Below are 26533 nucleotides of genomic sequence, written 5' to 3'. Positions count from 1 at the left end.
AGCCAGGGACTACAAAAATATAGAAAGGCAGTATAATCGCATTTTCTGTAAACGCATAACAGATTATTCGAAAGTGCTTGATTACAAAATTTCTATTTGCAAATCGAAACTGAGGCAATCAGTATTTTTTTCATTTTGCATTGGTGGAAATTTTTTCATCAAAAAGACTAAATTGATAATCACGGAGAGTTTTCACTTCAATTCCAACAAAGTAAAATTTAAGTTCGAAATAAAATATGTTCGCGTGTGTGTATATGTGTGTATTAGGGTGGTCGTTATTTGGGGTCTTTTAAAACAATGCTTAACCTTCGACCATGCGGGTTGAAGTTTTCCGTTTAAAATACATGGAATTTTTCTGCGTCTGTGGTCACGATTTTACTGTGGGCCTCAATACGTTTGGAAAATCTTGAAATTTTCAGAAATTATTTTACAAGCATGTTGCTACACGGAAAAAATTTTCAAAGCTCCTATCCTTAAAATGTTGTATAGCATTATCATACTAACCCATTAATGCGCAAAACGATATTTTTGGACACACAATTTCAAGTACGCAGTTTTGACTTTAAAACAAAAGAAAAATTCTCCAAAATCTGATATAGGGGGTTTTTGAGGGTGCTCTTTCAGAACCTGGCGTTTATTTTTTAAAATTAAATCAAAATCTTCATTATTTTTGCGTTTTGAATTGGAAAGTCAAAAATTTTGAACGTTTTTTTCCCTCAAATCGATTTCCGTTACTGTTGCTGCACTCAAATAACCATATTAAGGCCAGCAAAAGTGTTTTCAATGTCTGACCTTTCCGGAACATTGGTTATAACCAGTATTATAAAAGTATGTATAAATACTTTTTTCCCATTCAGTTTTTCCAAGATGGCAGTTTTTGCAAAACAGCATATGCGTGATTTTTTTTCTCGAAAGACTCAACTTAACAAAGAAATGTAACAGAACAAAAAGTGTTGAGAATCATCTAAAGAATACGCCTGATTTTTTTCAAAAATTTTCTAGCTAGTTTTGTATTTTTCAATTTCGATTAATTCTGTAAAATTTTTGAAGTTCTGAAAAGATTCACACGCATTCTTCGGATGATTCTAAACAATTTGTGTTATATAATTTTTTTGTAAAGTTGAAACTTTTTGAAAAAAAAATTATTTTCCATCGAATAATAAATAGGTTCATAATTTTCTTCTAAAAAAGTTTCAACTTGAAAAAAAAAAATTATATAACAAAAATTGTTTAGAATCATCCAAAGAATGTGAATCTTTTCAAAGCTTTTAAATATTTTAAAAATTTATCAAAATTGAAAAATACAAAAATAGCTAGAAAATTTTTGAAAAAAATCACACGTACTCTTTAGAAGATTCTCAATACTTTTTGTTCTGGAACATTTCTTTGTTATGTCAAGACTTTTGAGAAAAAAAATCATACAGATTTTCATCATGCTGTTTTGCAAAAGCCGCCATTATGCAAAAACTGAGTAAGAAAAAAGTGTTTATAACCAGTGTTCTGGACTCGTCAGACCTTAAGAACATCTTTGCTGGCGATAATATGGTTATTTGAGAGCAGCAACAGTAAGGGAAATCGCTTTGAAAAAAAAAATGTTAGAAAATCTTGACTTTTCAATTAAAAACAAATAAATAATGAAGATTTTGATTTAATTTTACAAAATAAATGCAAGATTCTGAAAGAGCACTCTCAAAAACCCCCTATATCAGATTTTGTTCTTTAATTAAAACTGCGTACTTGAAATTGTGTGTCCAAAATTGTCGTTTTGCGCATTAATGGGTTCTTATAGTGATGCTATACAACATTTTAAGGGTAGGAGTTTTGAAAATTTTTTTCGTGTAGCAACATGCTTGTAAAACAATTTATGGAAATTTCAAGATTTTCCAAATGTATTGAGGCCCACAGTATAATCGTGACCACAAACGCAGAAAAATTCCATGTATTATGAACAGAAAACTTCAACCCCCATGGTCGAGGGTTGAGCATTGTTCTACAAATCTGACAAAATTACAGCATTACTTTTTATGTATTTCGAACCAATTTAGGGGGCGAAAAGGGTAAAATAAATTTGATCCCAAATAACTACCACCCTAGTGGGTATTAAAATACCTAAAACAACTTGCATGCATAATAAAACGATTTTTATTTTCAAAAAAACTGATTCGGCTTGAGGGGGTCACCCCCTATGGCAGCCGCATTTTTTGGGGTTTCCTCGATTTTTTGCGACGAGAAAAAAACACAGACTTAAAATTTAAAGAGTTTATTCATTGGTATTTCAACTTTATGATAGAATTTTTAACTCTGATGTCTCGAGTTAATTCCGTGTAAAATTAATCCACAGGATCCCATATGCTTCTCCATGGTGTCCACGATTCCCGGGGGTCCCGTTTATCTGCGATCAAAAAACCGAGAAGCGTTTTGATTTGTAAAGCAGTGGGCTATTGCCTGAACTAAAATCATACAGAAATATCGAAATTGAAGGATTATTGAGCTATGCAACATTTTGAAAAATTAAAATAAGGTTTTTCTAAACGGAAAAATCCTTCAATGTTTAATATTTCTGTATAATTTTAATTCAGGTGATAACCACTGCTTTACTAATCCAAACGCTCCTTGGTTTTTTGATTTCAGATAAACCGATCCCCTGGAATCGTGGAGACTATGAAGAAACATATAGGTTCCTGTGGAGTAGCTTTGCACCGAATCTACCAGAGATATCAGAGTTAAAAAATTCTACCATCGAGTTGAAATACCATTGAATAAACCCTTTAAATTTCAAAAGTCTATGTTTTTTTTCTTTGCCGCAAGAAAATTGCGAAAAAACCCTACAAAATTCGGCCGCCATGCGGGGTAACCCCCTATGTTGGATTTAATTATTCTAATCGATCAATATCGCGTTATCTTGAAAAAAGATTCGAGTGCCTTAGTCATTGAAATCCTGTCGTTATTTAACGACATTGAAATTTATTATTCGTTTTAATTTTTTGAGTTTTTAAATAAATTAGCCGTAATTTGATTAAAAAATGTTTGTTTCCTTTTTTTTGTTATCTCTTTCAATGAGACAGGGAATAATTTTAATTAAAACATTTTTCAATAAATGTCTTTTCACAAATACACTCTGATGGGTGATAATATGATCATTACATCTGAACGGTAGTCTCAGTGAATAAACCCTACATATATGTTACTCATACATGTAGTGTGCATTTCTTGGTACGAACAAAAAATGAATTAACAATAACAGAATGTCATCTATATTGTGCCCTAACATGAAGAATTTGATTTTCCAATATCCTGTAAAATTTTTTCAAGTTCACAGTGCACAAAAAGTAGTCAAATCAAACCATAAGTAACAGCACGAATGTTGTTAAAAAATTGGTGACAAGTACATTTATGTTTGATGTCACCTGGACAGTAGTCTCAGTGAAACCCTATGTGACACTCATGTAGTTCAAAACACGAATGCACGATGATTTATAAGAAGTTGTTCGATCTGTTCTCTCGAAACTTGCTTCAAATGAGCAATTCATTACTAAAGGTTATAAAAAAAAAAACCATTTCAAACGCAATGAATAAAAAAATGAATCTGTTAAATCATGGTAATGCGTGAAAAACGTTTGGTTCAAAAGAACAAAACGTGGTCAAATAAATGCAAAAGTGACGAGTACATCGGATGACGAGTGAAAAAAATTCAAAACATAATGGTATGTAAAAAAAATTACGAAACCAACTGTAAATAATTTCAACAAAACAATTAAGAAAAGCTTTCACAAATCATGAAAAAATATTATATTAAAAAAAATACAAATCTGTAATTATATTGTAAAGGAAAAAAAAAATTCAAATAGGACGTGAGAAATTCATTCTTACGGGAAGCACCCGGAACTTGAGAAAGTTCAAGTGAATCAAAAAAGTTACCATCTGAGTTATGTGCAACACTACAATTTGTGGCATCAATCGGAGGATAAGTATTTTATTAGTATATAATACATAATTTTTCACAATATGAAATTGTTCTGAGAAACGTTCAAATCCAAAAAAAAAATCGCATCGAAGGTAAAAGTCATTTGTGGCAGAGACTTACTTAGAAGAAAATCGATTCTTCTCAGACTTTCAGGATCCCCTGGTATTCACAATATTCGACGTCGATTTCCTATCGGTACAAATCATGTTTAAATATGTGCTAAAAGTACTTGTCCGGCCCATCACTTTTCATTCAAATTGCTCATTCAAATAAAAATCACACTAGACGTTAATTTCTGCGTTATTTTTATGGAACTAGCATTAACGCTGCTACACGCCCACTTGAATTTGGACATCATTCCACATATGCTCGGCGGCAACTATCTCTTCGCAACAATTCATGGCATCGAGTAAACAAAACCATTGCAACGGATAGAGGCTTTACATTCCGATATATGGAAATTTTTTTTTTAAGAAAGGGTATATAGTAATACACTAGGGAATCACTATTCATCGAATTTCAAGAAATGCCCGTGTCGCACTCATTTTTTAATGTTGATTTCAACAAAGTGCAATTGTGTACGTGACCATAAAAAAACGAAATTGTACAGACGAATCTGCTCGAAAATGTATTGAATTGCGATTTATTATCAGCTGAATATCTTCAGTAATAGAATAGATTAGTTTCTATAACGAATAAAATTCGTTTGAAGAAGAAAACGTGTAGTAAAAATTGCCGTCATTTCAATATAAACTGGGGAGTTGGAAGCTGGACAATGCTTATCGTGCGAAGGATACTTTTTCATAAATACGCAATAATATCTCTTGGATATCACAGAAAAATTTGTTTGCATTTTTTTATAATGAATGCAATTAAGTTAAAATTTCTTGGAGGTAATTTTTTGAATTCCCTCTGTTTCCCTCTGTACGCATAGATGTGATCCATCAGATCTAGAAGAGCCCTGATTTTTATTTGAATGAGCAATTTGAATGAAAAGTGATGGGCCGGACAAGTACTTTTAGCACATATTTAAACATAATTTGTACCGATACGAAATCGACGTCGAATATTGTGAATACCAGGGGATCCTGAAAGTCTGAGAAGAATCGATTTTCTTCTAAGTAAGTCTCTGCCACAAATGACTTTTACCTTCGATGCGATTTTTTTTTTGGATTTGAACGTTTCTCAGAACAATTTCATATTGTGAAAAATTATGTATTATATACTAATAAAATACTTATCCTCCGATTGATGCCACAAATTGTAGTGCTGCACATAACTCAGATGGTAACTTTTTTGATTCACTTGAACTTTCTCAAGTTCCGGGTGCTTCCCGTAAGAATGAATTTCTCACGTCCTATTTGAATTTTTTTTTTCCTTTACAATATAATTACAGATTTGTATTTTTTTTAATATAATATTTTTTCATGATTTGTGAAAGCTTTTCTTAATTGTTTTGTTGAAATTATTTACAGTTGGTTTCGTAATTTTTTTTACATACCATTATGTTTTGAATTTTTTTCACTCGTCATCCGATGTACTCGTTACTTTTGCATTTATTTGACCACGTTTTGTTCCTTTGAACCAAACGTTTTTCACGCATTACCATGATTTAACAGATTCATTTTTTTATTCATTGCGTTTGAAATGGTTTTTTTTTATAACCTTTAGTAATGAATTGCTCATTTTTTATTTTACGATGGCTCTTCAACGGAACACATAATGGTTTTTGTAGTTAATCTCAAAATTAAAAGCAAGATCAAATAGAAACGTCCATATGTAAATATCGAAAAGAAAAATTGTCAATAGTTATTTTAACTTACATCGTTCTGCCACTTCGGGATGTACCACTTTTGTGATATATTCGACCGTCCTTAATGCGACTCGACAAGGGCAGTCGTCTTTGGGGTCTTGGTGGCATATTAATGTCGTGATGCACAAAATGTCAAAGAATTCACACGCACTGATATAAAGTTTACAACAAATGAGAAAATATCGAAAATATAAGAAAAAGAAATGAAGTAATGAAACGATGTGTGAACACTGAAGTTTTTGGCGATGTAGAAAAAGGTATCAAACACTGAAAGTACAATACTAAATATTAGAACTATTGCCTCAGACAACTAAGCTATAAGAAAAAAAGCAAATGAATAATGAATATATTGATACGCCGGCAGAAATAATGCAGAAACACTTTTGAACAGCACGACGGACGAGACACTCGTAAGCACGTGTTACCACAGACGCTAGACGAAAAGAACTGGTGCGTACGTCACGCGCGCATCCACTGTTTCGATGTAAACAAAACCGAAAATTCGAGAACTAGAGAGTGCGTAATTCTTTGTCTGTAGTCGACAAACATGTAACTTTACAGTTTTGAACATTCTAAATCGATGCACGTAGCCAATATTTGGTGATTATTTTTTCGTTTGGACTTTTCTAATACGTGTTACAATATAAATGCTTCATTTATAATAACTTGCTTCATTTATAATAATTCAATTTTTTTCACATTTTGTTGCTGTTCGAGATATTGATTCGTGTTGTAGTTTCTTTCCGCAATATTTGAAAATTCATTTAAATTTTGTCAACGATTGCAATTACGTTTCGAAGAGTTCTCAAAAAAATTACACTGTTGGACCGTTGTCCCCCGAATTTCTATAGATATCTTACCCGCAAAGCTTTCGATCTTTCTACAAAATGTGTCATCATGGGATTATTTCAAAATGTTGATAAAAGTTATGTTACAGGGAACTATTAACTTTAAATTTTTAAAAAAGCTGTCTCAAGATAATTATGCTTCATCTTATTTTTTCTTGAAATCAAGAACTTTCTAGTTATAATGATTTTCGCTTATATGTATATGTATATGCTGCATGGAGATAAACTAAACAATCATATTTACAATGCATATTAAGACGAGCAAAAATAAATAAACTAGTGAAAATAAAACATTCCTGTGTTCATAACGAACTCGCGGATAATACAAAGAAACGTGTCAATAGTGAGAAATTCCAAAATAGTAACAGAAATCCTTATTGATTATAGATTTGCCGATAAATTGTAGAGAAATTTATTTCAAAATCATGTGCATTTTAATTATGTTCGGAAAATGTTTTCACAGCTTTATACATAAAAAAAAACATTTCGCCCTTCATACAATTTCAGTGAACCATTTAAGATTCTCCATTGAATTTTGAAAACAAATCATTTTGAATAATTATTGCGGCGTGAATACGATCGTGAATAAAACAAATAAATTTTGCATTACAGAAAAGGGTTTAAATTCAATTACTTACCTGTGAAAGTGATAATATGAAATATCGATCACCCAATCTGATTGTGAGTAACACCAAAATGTTCAGTTTCACTTTTTTCACTTGACGTATACGGGTTTAGGAGAGGACAGCATTTCCAATATAGCATGAGAAATTAAAATGTTTTTTTGAGACAAAACATAAATTGAACGAAAGAATCAGAACCAATGATCTAATCTTCCTATCATTTCAGAAGTTTGATCACTGTAAATGCAGACGATCTTGTTTATCAGGTTTTGATACTTTTTAACGATGTCGAAATGCATAATAACTAATTTATAGTAAAAATAGATAATTCTAGTATTTGTTTATTGACTAACTTACCTCATTCTTACACTTGACTGGAATATTTAAAAGGCAGATGGAAACTTTTAATTTTGTTTGAATCTCTTCATAGAAAGAAGCACATATTTATATATCACCAATTAAACTTTCAATGCATTCGGATAAAAGGTGACTATATGGGGTATTCCATATCAAGTGGGCCACCCCAATTTTTTACAATCTCTAAATGACTTCATAAACTTTTGGTGTGTCGTTTGAAGTGTCAGAAATATCTACAAATAATTTCAAATTTTTAACTGCTCAATTTTACTCACAGTTTTTGCTTTTCCGTTTTTTTTCAATTCTCTGTGTATTGAAAACTAATGGTCACACAAAAAAAATGTCAAAAGATAAAGTTTCGGTTTTCGCACATACTTTCTAATAAAACAACTTTCTCAATGGCCCACGTTAATTTTCGCGTAATTTTCAACAAAATTGAAAAAATTTATTTTTTTTTCATTGAGAAGGACACTTTTTAAAAAGCTGGAAATTTGAGAAGTATTTGTTTTCGTTGTCCACAAACCACGAAAAAATTGGCACGATGGCAAATTTTTGGCACGAGGTCCTATGTGGGCAATAACTGCGCGATTATTTCTTTTTTTCATTTTCATACTTATATATTTTTCATTTATCTGATTGTCATTTCACGTACTAAAAGAAAAACACGTTCAAAAAATATCCATTTCTAACGAATCTAGTATACTGTCGATTTAAGCGGGTATGATAAAAATGAAAGATTTTGTAATTTTTTGATAGGATATTTCCTGGTTTGTGAGGATGGAATCGTGGATAGTTGTATGGCCGGGTGAAAGAAAAAAGAATGAAGGCGAAGCTCAAGATTTCCGTGTAAAAATTAGTCAAAAATATCACAGTTTTATTCAGATCGAAGAGTTCACAATCGAAGTATCTCGAAGAGTCCACAGGTGGCCAATATGGCGGAGAGGTGTTCGAAGAGAGCCGTTACGAATTCGGTTCCGATAGTGAAGGAGAACTTTAGATAATGCCGGAAAACAATCGAAGTGAACGGTTTAATTCCACGGGCGTAAATCGCAAGACTAAAACGCGCACTCAATTGAATTAGAAAACGAATGATTGAAGATTAGGAAGTAGAGCTAATTAAGAAGCACGTGGTGTCTTGCACAACGTACCAAACCGAAGAGGAGAGATTTCGTAATGAAATTAGCCGAAGGAATTCAATAATAATTTCCCGAATATTGTCCCAAAGTGCCACGGTTGTGAGGCGCAACACTCCCGATGAAAGTGAAGGTAGAAGAATAAAAAATTATGAAGAGAGCCGATGATTTGTCCAAAGTGTGAGGATCACAATCGATCCGTCGCGTACCGAAATCCGTGGAAGAAGAGCTTAGAAAAACGCCGGTGAGCTACCGGCAAGTATAGCACGAAGGAGGGGAGCGCGCGCAGAGAGCACGGCACCGCCGAGCTCAAGCGAGAGACCAACCGTGCACTGAGGGCCCCACGCGAGAGAACGGCGAACCATGCCCTTTTCTGAACATACTCCCCGCCTTCGGCAACGGGTGTTGTCGAAGAGATGACCGGAAGGAGGCATGACTTGCTGCTTGAAGGTTGATGAAGTTGGGCGAAGTGTGACGACTCGGGTGAGTTCGTCTTCCCTTGGGTGAAGTGAGACAACTCTGGCGAGCGGCCACTTTGACGGAGGAGGTCGTTCGTCCGTGATGAGGACCAAGGAGCCAGCCTGAATGTCGTTCCGAAGATGACGCCACCTTGAAGTGGCTAGACCGTATTGGAGATAGTCGGATGACCAGCGCTGCCAGATCAGCTGGAATTTTCGTTGAATCTGGGCCCAGCGCGGAAAACTTTATCTCCGGAGTTGAAGTAAGCGAAGGTTCCGGCACAGAATTGAGGGCCCCGCCGAGAAAGAAGTGGCCAAGAGTCAGGGCAGAGAAGTCATCCGGATCATCTGACCTGGCGCCCAGCGGCCGTGAATTTAGTACTGACTCGACTTGCGTAAGAAGAGTTGTAAACTCTTCGTACGTAAGGAAGAGTCCCCGATTACCCGCTGAAGATGATGTTTGGCCGATGGTACTGCGGCCTCCCATTTTCCTCCCATATGTGGATCCGAAGGAGGGTTGAAGGACCACCGCGTTCCGATGTTTGTAAGTGATGAAATTATATGTGGCATTTCTGCCGCACTTTCTCTGAAGAGTCCTCGAAGTTGAGCATCGGCTCCGATGAAGTTAGTACCGCAGTAGCTATAGAGCGTATGACAGACGCCTCGGCGTCCCGTAAACCGTTGAAAAGCAGCGATGAACGCGTCAGAAGTATGATCTATCACTAGTTCTAAATGAACAGCTGAAGTTTCGAAGCAGACGAAGACGGTCAAATACCTCTTGCAGGCTTTGGCGCGCGTCAGCGATGACGAGCGTCGTAAACGTCGAATGACGCGGAAGGATAGCCGGATGTTTTGCTCCCGAATTTAGAATTGAATGCTGTAGGCATCCCCCGACGCGAAGAGTTCCAAGTGAATCGATGAAGGGAGTCAAGGCCGACAGGAAATGACCCCGAGCCAGAAAATTTCCGCTTGAGAGTGATCAAAGTTCCGCAGAGAAGTGAGCCGAATGCGTTTGTAACACCCAGAGGAGCCTTGCTTGTTCAAGATCGTCTGGAGTGAGCTGTATATCCGTCAGAGACGGTGAAGAGCGCTTGAACCGATGAAGAGCCCGTTGACACATTGCCGTGATGCGTAGAAGTCGTGTCAGTGAAGAATATTGATTGACTAGGTCCCAAATATCGCCGATGGGTTCGACATTGGACGCGAAGATATCCGGGCAGATGCTCGAGTGGAGCGTCCGTTGGAAGGTTGACTGGTCGTACCGGCCAAGCTTCTGGAGAATTGGTTAACCAAGTTGGTCCGGACCACCAGTGAGTATGCTGAGATAATTGAAAAGGAGTCAGTTCTCGTGAAGCACAATCCGCTGGATTTTCCTTTCCCGAGATGAAGCGTTACTGAAGTCAATCCGTCTGGAGATGATGATTGAAGATAAACCACAGCAGCCATGGCTAGCTGCGAAGTGTCAGAAAACCCATGAAGTTCGACCGAGTCCGTTGGAGACGAATGTAGCCACCGAGGAAGCGAAATGAGGGGTAAATCGCTTGAACTTTCGCGAAATTGCCACCACCGAAGTTGAAGTCATTCCGGGAGAAGGTCGTCCCACTGCAGTTTGGCGAGCCAGAGCTCCTGCATGAAGATTTTGGCTGTAATAATTACTGGAGAAATAAAACCAAGGGGATCGAACAAGGAAGCAGTTTCCGAGAGGGCGATCCGCTTAGTTATTGTTGAAGCGAAGTTTGCTGAAGATTGAACCGAAACACATCCTTGATTGGATCCCAGACTAGGCCCAAAAGCTTCGTCGTCGAATCCTCCGATTTAATCGAAACTGCTTCAGGTTGTAAGGCTGAAGAGTCAAGATGTTGAAGAGCCGCTGGTGAGTTCGAAGTCCATTTCTGAAGTGGAAGGCCACCGCGAGCACAGATCCTTTGAAGTTGAAGGGAAATTTCTTGAAGCTATGAGACAGAATGTGACGAGGGGAAGCCGGAATAGCGCATGTTTCCGAGATTAGCCCAAGCACTGTCCATCCAAGCAAGGTTCGTTGAGCGATAGGATCGGCAGGCTGGCCTTTTATGACCTCCGGTTTGCCGTAGGAGTCGGCTCCGATGCTGAGATCGATGGGCCGAGGTTGAAGAAAATCCGGATCGGCTGGCTGTAAGCCGTTGAAGTGATGCCAGGATTTCATTCCCGTTGAAGTGAATGAAGGAAGAGACGTGGTTAGAACCCGGAGAATGAATGCAGTGGCCGAGAAGGAAGCCGGAAGGTCATGAAGAGACGAGAGGTGAGCGGTGACTACTCCCCGCGTGCGCCCAGTTCGTTGATTGCCGAGACTTAATACATTTAATGACGCCGATTGGCGCTTTAACTGCAAGGATTGCCCTATGCGTTCTGAAATGAACGAAAGTTCAGAACCGGGATCGATGAGAATCCGTATGGCTGAAGTGTAGCCGGAAGATGAAGGAATGAGCGCGAAGCAAGTTGCCAAAGACACTGATGGCCGATTGAATGACGCTACGGTGGAGTTGGCTAGAAGTACGGTCGAAGCGTTCGTTAGAACGAAGGTTGCAGTTGAAGTGTCCGATAGTTTGAGCTGTGTGATGGCTAAACCTCAAGAAGTAGTAAAGGCCGACTCCTCACGTGCGTTGTCGGCGAAACCGCTGATGCACTGGAAAGTGCTGTAGAGACCAGGAATGCAACGTTCGACTCTTGCTTGAACCGTAGTCATGATTGGTTAACCCGCGCGAAAGTGTTCAGAACCAATGACACATGACTAGCGCGTTGCGAACGAAGAAAAACGAAGAACAGCGCGAAAAATCGTAGAAAACGAACGAAAGCTGGAGCATTCCGTAGAGCACCGTAGAAGCGATGAGAGATCACTATACGTGATGAAGCGCACGTCGAGACCGGAAGATAACCAATAAACTTGTTTGAATTGTTCGAAAGAGAACCGCGAATATTTCATTTGCGAAGCAGCAGCGGGATGCTCTCACATAGCCGAGAAGTTCGTTAACCGGAAGGCGATAGTCGAAGTATTGCCGAACTTCTTCGAAGGAATACACTGTATTAATCCCACAATTTGCCCAGAAGTGCCACGGTTGTAAGTCGTGAACACTCCCGATTGCAAACCAGAATGAAGACGAATCGTTCGAAGAAACCCCGAAAAGTTAGCGGCACAAGAATCATACTTGATCCGTCGCAACAATAAAGGAATAGCCCGAACAAATATAATGAAGTACCCCCCAAGTATTTCCGCAGTGCTGCTATTGTAAGTCGCAACGCTCCCGATACACTTTGGAAAGTCGTAAAAACGAAAAAAGAAGTCTGTAATAACCCGTAGGGTACCGTAGAAGCACAGCAAAATCACTTTTTGCGCTGATGTGCACGGAGAGACCGGAAGAGAGCCAGTGAGTTTGTTTGAGATGTCCGAAAAAGGCTGTTAGAATAACGACACTCGTGAACCGCGGTCGTTAACACGCGAAACTCGAAGGAAAAATGTTATTGTTCGAAGAGTCCGTAACGAATGAAGGTTGAGCGAAGCTGTGCGAAGCTTAGCACTCGCGAAGCGCGGTGAATCACACGCGAACCCGAACGAAAATGTCAATGTTCGAAAAGCCCGAAAAAAGACTGTTGAGCGAGGCTGTATGAATTTTAGCACTCGCGAACCGCGGTGAACCAAAAAAGAAATGAGGACATCCCGGAGGGATGTCCGAGAAGGCTCGTAATTGTTTGAAAAATAATCACTACCGAGACTGTGTTAAACGCGATCGAACGAAGTCGATTTCCGAAGCACGTAACTATAGCCAAGGACTCAGAGTAATTCCTGCCTGGCTGACGCTCAGAAAGTGAGAGAAGGGAGCGAAGAACGTTCCAGAAGCGGAATGAAAGAGACGAAGACAGAACTACGAAGATCCGCACAAGGCGGAGATCGAAACCCGCTCGCGCGCGCACAACACGTGGTTTAACTCACGCGAGTTCACGTTAGTTTCTCACTAATGAAGATCAACCGTTGTTCTTTTTAGAAGTCCGAAAATTTTAAACACGAAGCATACCGAAAATGTTTTGAACATCGATGAAGTCAACCGAAGAGTATTGCGGCGAATCAGTCGCCCAAGATGTCCGAAAATGCAACGAAGTCGGTAGAGAAATATCGCGGCGAATCACTCGCGAAAATACCTGAAGAAAATCACGAAGTCGAAATGAAAATATCGCGGCGAATCGCTCGCGGAAAAGTCTGAAGAAACCAGGAAGTCGAATTGAAAATATCGCGGCGAATCACTCGCGAAGAATGTTGATGATCGACGAAGTCGAACGAAGGTACCGCGGAGAAACACTCACGAAAATGTCTGAAGAAAGGCGAAGACAATGTCTGAATGATCGCGGCGAAAACACTCGCGAAAAATGTTTGAAGAGGCGACGAAGTCAAATTGAAATATCGCGGTGAAAGCACTCGCGAAGAATGTTGGAAAGAATACGAAGAGAATGCCTGAAGTAGTCGCGGCGAAAGCACTCGCGAAAACAGTTCGAAAATATCCGACGAAAACGACTGTATGGAATCGCGGCGAAAGCACTCGCGAAAACCGTACGAAAAATGTCCGACGAGGTCGACTGTATTATATCGCGGCGAAAGCACTCGCGACAACAGTTCGAAAATATCTGACGAAAACGACTGTATAGAATCGCGGCGAAAGCACTCGCGAAAATCATACGAAAAATGTCCGACGAGGTCGACTGTATTATATCGCGGCGAAAGCACTCGCGAAAACAGTTCGAAAATGTCCGAGGAATTCGACTGTATTATATCGCAGCGAAAGCACTCGCGAAAACAGTTCGAGAATATCCGACGAAATCGATGAAAAGATCGCGGCGAAATCACACGCGAGAATGTTCAAAAAAGTCCGACGAAGTCGAATGAGAAAATCGCGGCGAAATCACTCGCGAAAAATGTTTGAAGAGGCGACGAAGTCAAATTGAAATATCGCGGTGAAAGCACTCGCGAAGAATGTTGGAAAGAATACGAAGCGAATGCCTGAAGTAGTCGCGGCGAAAGCACTCGCGAAAACAGTTCGAAATAATCCGACGAAAACGACTGTATGGAATCGCGGCGAAAGCACTCGCGAAAACCGTACGAAAAATGTCCGACGAGGTCGACTGTATTATATCGCGGCGAAAGCACTCGCGACAACAGTTCGAAAATATCCGACGAAAACGACTGTATGGAATCGCGGCGAAAGCACTCGCGAAAACCATACGAAAAATGTCCGACGAGATCGATGAAAAGATCGCGGCGAAATCACACGCGAGAATGTTCAAAAAAGTCCGACGAAGTCAAATGCGAAAATCGCGGCGAAATCACTCGCGAAATGAATCCGAGAACAATCGAAGAAGTCGATGAAAAGGTCACGGCGAAATTACACGCGAGAATGTTCGAAAAAGTCCGACGAAGTCGAATGAGAAAATCGCGGCAAAATCACTCGCGAAATAAGTCCGAGAATATTCGAAGAAGTCGATGAAAGGATCGCGGCGAAATCACCCGCGAGAATGTTCGAAAAGGTCCGACGAAGTCGAATGAGAAAATCGCGGCGAAATCACTCGCGAAATAAGTCCGAGAATAATCGAAGAAGTCGATGAACAGATCGCGGCGAAATCACACGCGAGAATGTTCAAAAGAAAGTCCGACGAAGTCGAAGGAGAAAATCGCGGCGAAATCACTCGCGAAAATGTTCAATGTTGCGAGAGTAATCCATCAAGGATCACTCCCGAGAATATCAGTGAATGTGAATGAGCGAAGCACTTCCAACGCAAAGAGTTTACAGTACTTACAGGTAGAAGATTGCGCGAGAAGTGAGAAAACAGCGCGACTCCTTTGTTGAGCCCAGTCGACTTATACAGTGAAGGATCGAAGTAGTCCGGTGAGAATATTGTTACGAAGTGAGAAGTGAGAGCGAAGAACGTTCTGGAGGCTTTGCTTGAGAGAGACGGAGATAGCGCTACGAAGATCCGCACAAAGCGGAGGTCGCGCGCACGAGGGCGCGCGCGCGACCACGTGCTTCGCAACCACGAGATTTTCACCACACTGAATCACTTGAAAGACACCGAGTTTTTTGATTCACAGAAGTCCGACTAATGCCCGAAAATTCACCGAAAGTCACACAGAAGTCCGACCGATTCCCGAAAATTCACCGAAGGTTTCACAGAAGTCCGACTAATGCCCGAAAATTTATCGAACGTTCAACAATTCACAATTCCAAATCACTATCCGGCTCGAAGGACCATGTAATTTTTTGAAGGGATATTTCCTGGTTTGTGAGGATGGAATCGTGGATAGTTGTATGGCCGGGTGAAAGAAAAAAGAATGAAGGCGAAGCTCAAGATTTCCGTGTAAAAATTAGTCAAAAATATCACAGTTTTATTCAGATCGAAGAGTTCACAATCGAAGTATCTCGAAGAGTCCACAGGTGGCCAATATGGCGGAGAGGTGTTCGAAGAGAGCCGTTACGAATTCGGTTCCGATAGTGAAGGAGAACTTTAGATAATGCCGGAAAACAATCGAAGTGAACGGTTTAATTCCACGGGCGTAAATCGCAAGACTAAAACGCGCACTCAATTGAATTAGAAAACGAATGATTGAAGATTAGGAATGGCCTATGCCAGCGTGCTCTTTCAACCGCCCGCAGGTCGAGAATGTTCTTCGGTACTCGAAGACGGCGTGAGAGTGATGATTCTTGCGAGCGAGATCGGCTCGAACAGCAGGAAAGTATCGTCAAATAACTAATGCTCGCTGGGACCAATGTGGTGACGTTAACACCAAATCTCTCAAAAAACAAACGGAATAGTCAAAAGGAAACTTCATCAAACTCAAAATTAAACAATCAAGAATTTCTCTCTCTTCCTTGCACCGAGGTAAAAGGTAACGGTTATTAGACTTAGTAAATTATCGCTCGAAAGGTACTATACGCGATTCTTAAAAATAAATCTTATAATTACGTGACGATGAGTCTCGTTCCGACCAACACCCGACGAGTCGAACGGCGTCAAAATGGGCCGTAAACCCGGTCCACTGGTCGACACGATTCGTACGAGTGGCGGGGCAAAAATGTCACGTCACAGTACATAACTAAAAGTACTGTCTTCAATAGCACAAACGTCCCGGAAGAAAACTGTATGAGTTGATGTACATAGATGTACGTACATAACTGAATGTCCTGTCCTCATAAGCAGAAACGTCCTGGAATGGAACTGTATATGTAGATGTATATAGATGTACGTACATTACTGAATGTACTGTCCTCAATAGCAAAAACGTCCTGGAACGAAACTGTGTATGTAGATATGTACAGATATACGTACATAACTCTATATACTGTCCTCAAATGTAGCGAAGATCTGAAACGTACTTATATATCTCATAACGCTGAGATGAATGCGTACGTAACTGTATAAAAGTCCTGGAATAGAAGATGGTCTTGGAACATACCCATACATAATCGTATCTATTAATATGTACAGATGTACGTACAAAACTGTATAAAGGTCCTGGAATAGAAGATAGTCTTGGAACATACCCATACATAATCGTATCTATTAATATGTACAGATGTACGTACAAAACTGTATAAAGGTCCTGGAATAGAAGATAGTCTTGGAACATACCCATACATAATCGTATCTATTAATATGTACAGATGTACGTACAAAACTGTATAAAAGTCCTGGAATGAAAGAAAGTCGTGGAAGAAACCCATTCATAATTTCATATATGGATATGTACAGATGTACGTACGTCTGAAACATTCTGTCCTCAAATCTATCGAGTTATATGTGTTAGCACGTTCCAGGAGGTCCCAGGAACTGCCCCAACACATAAAAACTTTCCAGGGCAGTCGTGGGATGCACCAAAAGTCGTGGGAAACACCGTTTGACATCAGAAAGTGTCCTCAATTCTACCACTGGACATACATATATTATTATGTACTACAGAGATCGTCGCTGTATACGTGATTTTATTCAATAAATGTTTACAAAGAAAATATAATGTGATTATCTCGACGATATGAATTGTATATATTGAATTTTCGTTGCCTCGCTTTATTATTGAGACGCGCGCATATCGACGTTTTTTCATCGTTGCGTGACAATTTTTAAAAAATACATATATTCAGCGCCATTTATTTCGCATGATTAACGTAGTACGAAGACCTTTCTCGAACACACATCGCGACTTCCGCTCTCTTTGCATATATACGATGACCGTTATGCGTAACGAGATATACACCGTGTACATATATTCAAAAAGTAAAAAAGGCACGCCAAGTATTAAAAGGTCGTGACCGTCGTTTTAAATGATTTTCTATATTCGCATTGTCAATAAATAAATTTTAAAAAATGTTTAACTGTGAAAAAATATGAGATCTATTGTAACATATACAGTGAATGAATTACGTTTCCTGTAGGAATTCTGAATTTTGGAAATAAAAAAAAATGAGATCATTTTCTAACGTAGCCAAGTACAGTGAATGAATTAAGGTTCTTGTGGAATTCATTCGTGTACACTTTTAGCCCTAATCCCTCACTTATTCATAAAAATTTTCCAGCAAACGTCACAGAGCAACAAAGGTTTCTCGAATGATTCTGCAATTATTAAGAGATTATCATCTGTTTTTATGCTAGCACGGGTTATAAACTTAAAACAGTTTACGCGTACAAGTGCATGCATTGTATCTATACGATGAACTGCACAAATTCATTTTCAACATTACACACAAGCTTGGCGTGCATGGTTTTCAATCGGAAGCTCGGGAAGAGACAATTGTTTAAATTTACTATGAAAACAATAATTAATTAGAATTGTATGAACGAGTGTGAAAAAAACCGATCCCCCAATAAAATAAGAGGGGCCCTGTTATATAATGATTTGGTAAACAATACAGATGGGTGAAATTTGTGGATAAAATTGAACAATTAAACGAACGGATAAAGAAATGAAATCAATCAATCCCTTTATATGCCTTTATCTTGTACGGATACATACGGCCATTCTTTCATGCCCATACGCATTTTAATTTATCGACGCGTCACTTTCACTCGTTTGTCCGTACACTCTTTTTTTTACCAAATGGGCAGATGATTGGATGAATTACACAAGTATTGAAATGGATGAACAAAGAAGTAAGCTGTGTAAACATTGATTTGAGAAAAGAAAACGCGTTGAATACGAAACTTTTGGAGTAATGAATTTATCAGTCAAACTGGTCAAGAATAGATATTTTTCTTTGTGTACACAGCGCGGGATCTTACGTCGAACTACTCAATAAAATAGTTGGATGGAAAAGGGATGGCAAATTAAAAAACAATTACATGAGAGGATCATCAAGTTTTCTTCAAATATATGGACGGATGAGGCATTCCTTCGCCGAGCTTCCGATTGAAAACCATGCACGCCAAGCTTGTGTGTAATGTTGAAAATGAATTTGTGCAGTTCATCGTATAGATACAATGCATGCACTTGTACGCGTAAACTATTTTAAGTTTATAACCCGTGCTAGCATAAAAACAGATGATAATCTCTTAATAATTGCAGAATCATTCGAGAAACCTTTGTTGCTCTGTGACGTTTGCTGGAAAATTTTTATGAATAAGTGAGGGATTAGGGCTAAAAGTGTACACGAATGAATTCCACAAGAACCTTAATTCATTCACTGTACTTGGCTACGTTAGAAAATGATCTCATTTTTTTTTATTTCCAAAATTCAGAATTCCTACAGGAAACGTAATTCATTCACTGTATATGTTACAATAGATCTCATATTTTTTCACAGTTAAACATTTTTTAAAATTTATTTATTGACAATGCGAATATAGAAAATCATTTAAAACGACGGTCACGACCTTTTAATACTTGGCGTGCCTTTTTTACTTTTTGAAGTTTTAATATTTACTGATTTCACTTCTTTTTGCGAGACGTGACAACTATATAGGAATCGTCTTTCATTCACTATATTTGTCAACTTCAGAAAACGATCTCATTTTTTTTCTATTTTGAAGTTTTTTATTGATAATACAAATATAGAAAATTATTGGAAACTACGGTCGCGACCTTTTAATAATTAGCGTTCTTTTTTTACTTTGTCAATTATTTTTTTTTCTAATTTAGCTTATTTTTTAGAGGCGTGACAATATTTACTTAAGAAAAAAAATACATTCATCGTCTTCGACGAAAATTTTTAAAACGATTTGTTTCAAGTTGAGTGCTTTTCTCTATGTGCCAAAAGCAATCGACACAGCCAATTTTTCTATATAGACGGACGAAAACTGTGCGGTTATGTTCATGTGAGTTGAAACCTTTTACAAGCAATAATGGTGACGATTTTGATTATCCATTCAGCAAATCGAATTTTCCAATGAAAGATTGGGAAATTCCTATGCAATGGGATGATATTTTCATTTCCTATTCCTTTTTTTGAAAAGTTCCACTTGTTTACTTGGAAAAATGATTTTTGAAACTATCTTCTTTTCATTCATGGATTCCATGTTGACATGGATACTGTCAATGGTTTGCAATGTCCAAGGAGATGTTTCCATGGTATTCAATGTCTAAGACCACAGCTTTATGGTTATTGGTGTCCAGTGATATTTTTTTAATGGTCTTCTGTAACGTCTGAACCTGCCTCGTCAATGCAAACTATTAAATCGCAGATCTAGATATCGATAACTATGAGGAAATATATCGTAAACCATTGCACCGTTTACCTAAATATCGGGAAATATAAAATTGTCGAATATATATTGAAAAATACGAAGGCATCCACCTAGACATCGAAAACCCTATAGTCGCCAAACTAGACATCGAAAACTATAGAGCCGACGACCTAGATATCGAAAAGCTTAGAAAAACTCACCACACTATCGGAAACTATGGAGCCATTGACTTTCATATCGGGAACCATTGACAAATTCACCTTAACATCGGAAACTATGGAGCTATCGACCGGGATAGTGAAAACTATGAAGTCGTCCACCTAGTCCACGAAAACAATAGGAAAACATACCTGGACATTGAAAACTACGGAGCCGTTGATCTAGACCTCGAAAGGCATGAAGAAACATACCAAGGCGACGAAAGCCATGGAGAAATATACCTAGCCATCGAAAACCATGGAGCTGTCGATGTAGACATCGAAAACAATGGAACCGTCGACCTAGACCATGAAAACCATGGAGAACCATAACCAAACATCGAAAACTATGGAATTGTTGACCTAGCATCAAAAGCCATGACGGAATATACCTGGACCACGAAAACCATGAAGGAACATACGTAGACATTTAAAACTATGAAGAAATATACCTGGACATCCAAAACCATGGAGGAATATACCTAGACATTGAAAAATATATAGACACATACCTAGACATCGAAAAGTATGGAGTCATCGACCTAGATCACGGAAATGATGAAGAAATATACCTAGAGAACAAAAACTATGGAAACTCAGACCTAGCCATCGAAAACTGTGGAACCATCAATTTAGACCACGAAAACCATGGAGAAACATACCCAGACATCGAAAAACATGGAGGAATATACCTGAACCACGAAAACCATGATGAAACATGCCTAGACATTGAAAACCATGGAGGAATATACCTGGACGACGAAAAACATGGAGGAATATACCTGGACCACGAAAACCATGGAAGAATCTACGTAGACCACGAAAACCATAGAAAAACATATCCATACATCGAAAACCATGGAGGAATATACCTGGACCACGAAAACCACGTAGGAACATATCCAGACATCGAAAACCATGAAGGCATATACTTAGACATCAAAACCCATGGAAGAATTATCCTAGACCACGAAAACCATGAAGAAACATGCCTAGACATTGAAAACCATGGAGGAATATACCTAGACATCGAAACCCATGGAGGAATTATCCTCGACCACGAAAACCCGAGAGAAACATACCTGAACATCGAAAACTGTGGAGCCGTCGACCTCAACTGCGAAAACCATGAAGAAACATACCCAGACCACGTAAACCATGGAGAAACATATCCATACATTGAAAACCATGGAGAAATATACCTGGACCACGAAAACCATGTAGGAACATATCCAGACATCGAAAACCATGAAGGAATATACCTAGACATCAAAACCCATGGAGGAATTATCCTAGACCACGAAAACCATGGAGAAGCATACTTGGGCATCGAAAACTGTGGAGCCGTCGACCTCGACCCCGAAAACCATGATAAAACATGCCTAGACATTGAAAACCATGGAGGAATATACCTAGACATCAAAACCCATGGAGGAATTATCCTCGACCACGAAAACCCGAGAGAAACATACCTGAACATCGAAAACTGTGGAGCCGTCGACCTCGACTGCGAAAATCATGAAGAAACATACCCAGACCACGAAAACCATGGAGAAACAAATCCAGCCATCGAAAACCATGGAGGAATATACCTGAACCACGAAAACCATGATGAAACATGCCTAAACATTGAAAACCATGGAGGAATATACCTGGACGACGAAAAACATGGAGGAATATGCCTGGACCACGAAAACCATGTAGGAACATATCCAGACATCGAAAACCATGAAGGAATATACCTAGACATCAAAACCCATGGAGGAATTATCCTAGACCACGAAAACCATGAAGAAACATGCCTAGACATTGAAAACCATGGAGGAATATATCTGGACATAAAAAACTATGGGGTCGTCCACCTAGAAATCGAAATTCGCGATAGAATGTACCTAAACCTAGTCCTCCAAAACCCATGATCTATCGCCCTAGACATCCTCGAAAAATCCAGCGGCGTCGACCAGAATTTTATATTTTTTTATTTTTATTATTTATTATTTAATGTTATTCGTATTATTCAATTTTTTTGTTTTCTTATATTATTATCATTTTATATTATATATTGTATAATATAATATATATATTATATTATATTATATATTAATTATAATAAAATATTTATTATAATAATATTTTATTATTAATTAATATTAATAAATAAAATATATATTATATAATTATATACATATTTTATGCGCAAACCAGGAGCTGGTATTGCCCCCGCTGTGCGCCCATTCTCTGTCTCTCTCGCTCGGCGACGCAGAAGGAGAGGGGGTAGCCGCGTTCAGCGTAGTGCGTGACGTAGAGTGTGACAAAAGTAAGAAATCGTGCAAAGGACGTAAGTCCAAATGTAAACAAGCGTAACTTACGCCCCTCTGTCTCTAAGAAAATGAAAATCCCGAAATGATGGATTTTAAATCACTAACGTTACATATCTCAGGATCTACTGGACGGATTTACTTGCAACAAAGACCAATGGAAAGAGAAAAATCGAAAAAAAATCGTCACAAATTTTCAAGTTCTTTTATGAAATGGTTTATTTGTGAGAACCATTTGAAAATTCTGTGACGTCATAAAACCGGCATATTCGCGTATATAAGAGTAGCGGCAGGGCTCGCGCTGGCTTTTCTTTTGCGCTGCAGTTTTTCCTTTTAATACTTGGCGTCGAGCCGCTACCGCGTCTCTTGATATATGTAGATCTGACGGCAGATTCCAGGACAGTCTTGGAACCCTTTTAGTAGCATGGATGGCAAATTTGAACAAAGAAGAAAGAAAATCTTTGAAAAGTAAATGGGTGGGTCTCCCCGGCACTTCGCGCTGGAGAGACGGAATTTTAAGGAAAAAATCCCCGGAGTAGCCTAGCCAAGGAGCGCAACGTTTGCCATCTATGTAGCCTTCAAATTAACCATTAAACGTACTTATACACTGTTAAAAATTTCCATCGTAATTTTACAAAAAAATTGTAGGAAGTTTTTACGCACCACGATTTAGCAGTAATAAAACCCAGTATTGTAATTTCCCCACACAACATATCCCTACTCAATTTCGGAAAATTACAAAATATTTGTTGTAATACCACTAAGCATTTATCGAAAATTTGTATATTACAACAAATATTTTGTAATTTTCCGAAATTGAGTAGGGATATGTTGTGTAGGGAAATTACAATACTGGGTTTTATTACTGCTAAATCGTGGTGCGTAAAAACTTCCTACAATTGTTTGATAAAATTACCAAGAAAATTTACAATCTTTGATTTTATTCAGAAGCAAAATTAGTTTATTCGGATTGATCTTCGATGTAAGATTCCAGTTCTTTGATCATGGTGGCGATTTTTGGGTGGACATTGGTCGCCTTCCTCTTCCCACTTCGTTTTGTTCCTTTTGGGGGACAAATTTCTAAAAACAGCCTGGACAATAAAATTCATTAATAAATTAATTTTAAGAATATATCAAGAAACTCTGTTATAGAGTCTCGGAACGAATACATTGACAGTTTTGTCGTCTGCGGTCTTGAGACCCTTAGACTATACTTTTTACTAACAAAAATAAAAATATCAAAGCTATTTTGGAGCACTCACCGTTGGATTGCTTCCAATGTTCCTTCAATTTCTTTTGGGTAAGCAATGCCGAAAACGAAATAGCTCAAAAAAGTGATGAGCAGTCCATCGAGGAACGAGTCCGCGCGTATTACGATCTTTTTATCGATAATCACGTCATATACGTTTCCTTCTGCGTTGTGTAGATTTTGCCCTAGAAAAGTAATTGTATTTTGTTTAAGGAATTTGAAGACCAATTGCAGCTTCGGATGAAAAATTCGGGCATTTTTATTCTCTCTTTCATAAACACGAAATTCGCATTCTCATCGAAGTTTGGGTTCGAAATTTCATGAAAATACTAAGTTATTTCTCATCTTTCGTTTATCTCATTTTCTTTGCACGTCTATCTTTCTCATCAGTTCGTCGATATTAAAATTCACTGCATCAACATATAAATATTGAATGTACAAATTTTTCATACCTCTAATCATTAACACGGGATTTGCTACCGGAACGTGCTCGATCAATGTGTCGTTGGTTACTTCTTCCTAAAAAGAATTTTTTTTAATTAAGTAAAAATAAAATTGCCGTTCGTTTGATAATTTTAAATTAAGAGCGATACTCTTAACTTACATTAATTAAAACGTAAAGAAATTTTTGTTCTTATTCATGAATTTGCCAATAAAGCCAAATATTATTTCTTGATATGGCTCATCATTTTTGAGTATATGAGAATGTGATTTAGCATTCTTCAATGTTTCACGAACATATCTTCTCTCTTCAAGTGCGTTTGTGCTTTTTTTGATATTCTTCGTTTCAATTTCGCGATGAATCTCTGAATTTTTTGACCAACAGTTGATCAGTTTTGCCAATTTCTTCAATGATTCCTTCCATGTTTTATCAGTGTCTTTACCCAAAAGTTGATCTGCGTGTTGTAGGATGATCTTAGCATGATAAAAGTACGGCCAATGTTCAAAAACATTTGATAAGTTTTTGTCTTTATGAATTTCTTTACGCTGGGAATAATTAGTTTCACGCATGAGAGTTGAAATTTCAGCATTGATCACATCTGAAGATTTCGAGTATTGGATAAGTTTTAATCGCTTTTCTTCTTGCGAATCCGGTGTTTCAGATGACGGTATAATGGGCAGATATGCCACGCATCCGTATTCATCCTGAGCTTTTGGTTTTTCAATCGATTCCTCCTCAGTTTCATCCAAACTATGAGACAGTTTAGGCGTATTTGCAGATAATGCTTTTTTGTAATGGACTGCATAGTAAATCGTTTGCCTGAGGGCTTCAATTTCACCACCAATATTTTCATTGCCAATCTTAGTCGTGAAACTTTTTGGATACGCTTTAACGATTTGTTTGCTGATGTTTTCAGCGGTATTACGAGACGTATCTTTCAAATCATGTATCATATACTCCACAACAGTATGGACCATTGACCTCCTGTCTCTAGGTTCTACAGATTTGGCGTTTTGTAGAGCCGATTGTATATTAGTGGAAAACTTCGGAAAAATTCTGGGCAAATCATTAGTTTGGCCTGATGATAGTAATGGCTTCGATGCAACTGTTTCTTTCACTGCTTGGTGTGGTAATGATGGATTTGGTAGAATACTTTCATCGGTTGTTCCTAAAATCAAATTAATTTATCATTTTTTATTTGTCCAATACCAGTAGTTAAATATAATAGTAATTAAAATGTGAATGAGAGATATGCACATTTTGTAATCATTGATATATTATATTAGTAAAGTATAAATCATTTACTGAAAGGATTAGCGTTGGTTTCACAAATTTGAATTCATAAAATTACTAATAACTAATTTCGAAATGTCGTATAAATAATTTGAAAATTTTTGAAACTGTAAATATTAACAAAAGCAAATTTGATGAATGAACACCATAATTATTAGAAATTGGAAAGGATGATATTTATAGTCCAATTATGAATTGACAAAAATTTCACACAATACGTTTAATGAATAATAGGGCACTTACCACATGACACAGCAGAAGTATTTTTCAGTAATACGTTACTGTTCCAAGGAATTTCATTTGGAACTATAGTTAATATGAGTTGCTCCCCTTTAGCTTGTTTGGCTTTTGCTAATTCCATCAGTATTTCATCCTCATCAATATCCGTGAAGTCATCTGTATATATCTGAAATTTAAAAAAATGTTTAACTGTGAAAAAATATGAGATCTATTGTAACATATACAGTGTATGAATTACGTTTCCTGTAGGAATTTTGAATTTTGGAAATAAAGAAAAATGAGATCATTTTCTAACCTAGCCAAGTACAGTGAATGAATTAAGGTTCTTGTGGAATTCATTCGTGTACACTTTTAGCCCTAATCCCTCACTTATTCAGAAAAATTTTCCAGCAAACGTCACAGAGCAACAAAGGTTTCTCGAATGATTCTGCAATTATTAAGAGATTATCATCTGTTTTTATGCTAGCTCGGGTTATAAACTTAAAACAGTTTACGCGTACAAGTGCATGCATTGTATCTATACGATGTACTGCACAAATTCATTTTCAACATTACACACAAGCTTGGCGTGCATGGTTTTCAATCGGAAGCTCGGGAAGAGACAATTGTTCAAATTTACTATGAAAACAATAATTAATTAGTATTGTATGAACGATTGTGAAAGAAACCGATCCCCCAATAAAATATGTGAGGCCCTGTTATATAATGATTTGGTAAACAATACAGATGGGTGAAATTTGTGGATAAAATTGAACAATTAAACGAACGGATAAAGAAATGAAATCAATCAATCCCTTTATATGCCTTTATCTTGTACGGATACATACGGCCATTCTTTCATGCCCATACGCATTCTAATTTATCCACGCGTCACTTTCACTCGTTTGTCCGTAAACTCATTTTTTT

General features: G+C 37.8%; 2 protein-coding genes across 3 annotated transcripts in view; one reads left to right on the top strand and one right to left on the bottom strand.

The window, feature by feature from the left end:
* Ect3 (Ectoderm-expressed 3) overlaps positions 1-26533 on the top strand; it is a 251245-nt gene that overhangs the window by 210073 nt on the left and 14639 nt on the right. The gene's annotated exons all lie outside the window — the stretch shown is intronic.
* LOC122410564 (origin recognition complex subunit 6-like) overlaps positions 1-26533 on the bottom strand; it is a 158075-nt gene that overhangs the window by 125274 nt on the left and 6268 nt on the right. Inside the window, exons 2-6 of one of the 2 annotated variants that reach the window (XM_043418780.1) lie at positions 25631-25793; positions 24257-25262; positions 24105-24171; positions 23666-23837; positions 23289-23494 (exon numbers count right to left, since the gene is read on the bottom strand). In XM_043418780.1, the coding sequence (XP_043274715.1) occupies positions 24262-25262; positions 25631-25793 (1164 nt within the window). In that variant the 3' untranslated portion in view covers positions 23289-23494; positions 23666-23837; positions 24105-24171; positions 24257-24261. Of the gene's footprint in view, positions 1-23288; positions 23495-23665; positions 23838-24104; positions 24172-24256; positions 25263-25630; positions 25794-26533 lie in introns of those variants that run through there. The other variant, XM_043418781.1, reaches the window with a different exon arrangement.

This window comes from Venturia canescens, chromosome 5 (genome assembly GCF_019457755.1).
Source record: "Venturia canescens isolate UGA chromosome 5, ASM1945775v1, whole genome shotgun sequence".
In the NCBI taxonomy this organism is placed as follows: Eukaryota; Metazoa; Arthropoda; class Insecta; order Hymenoptera; family Ichneumonidae; genus Venturia; species Venturia canescens.
The sequence above is the reverse complement of the archived record's forward strand: the minus strand, read 5'-3'. Positions and strand labels throughout refer to the sequence as shown.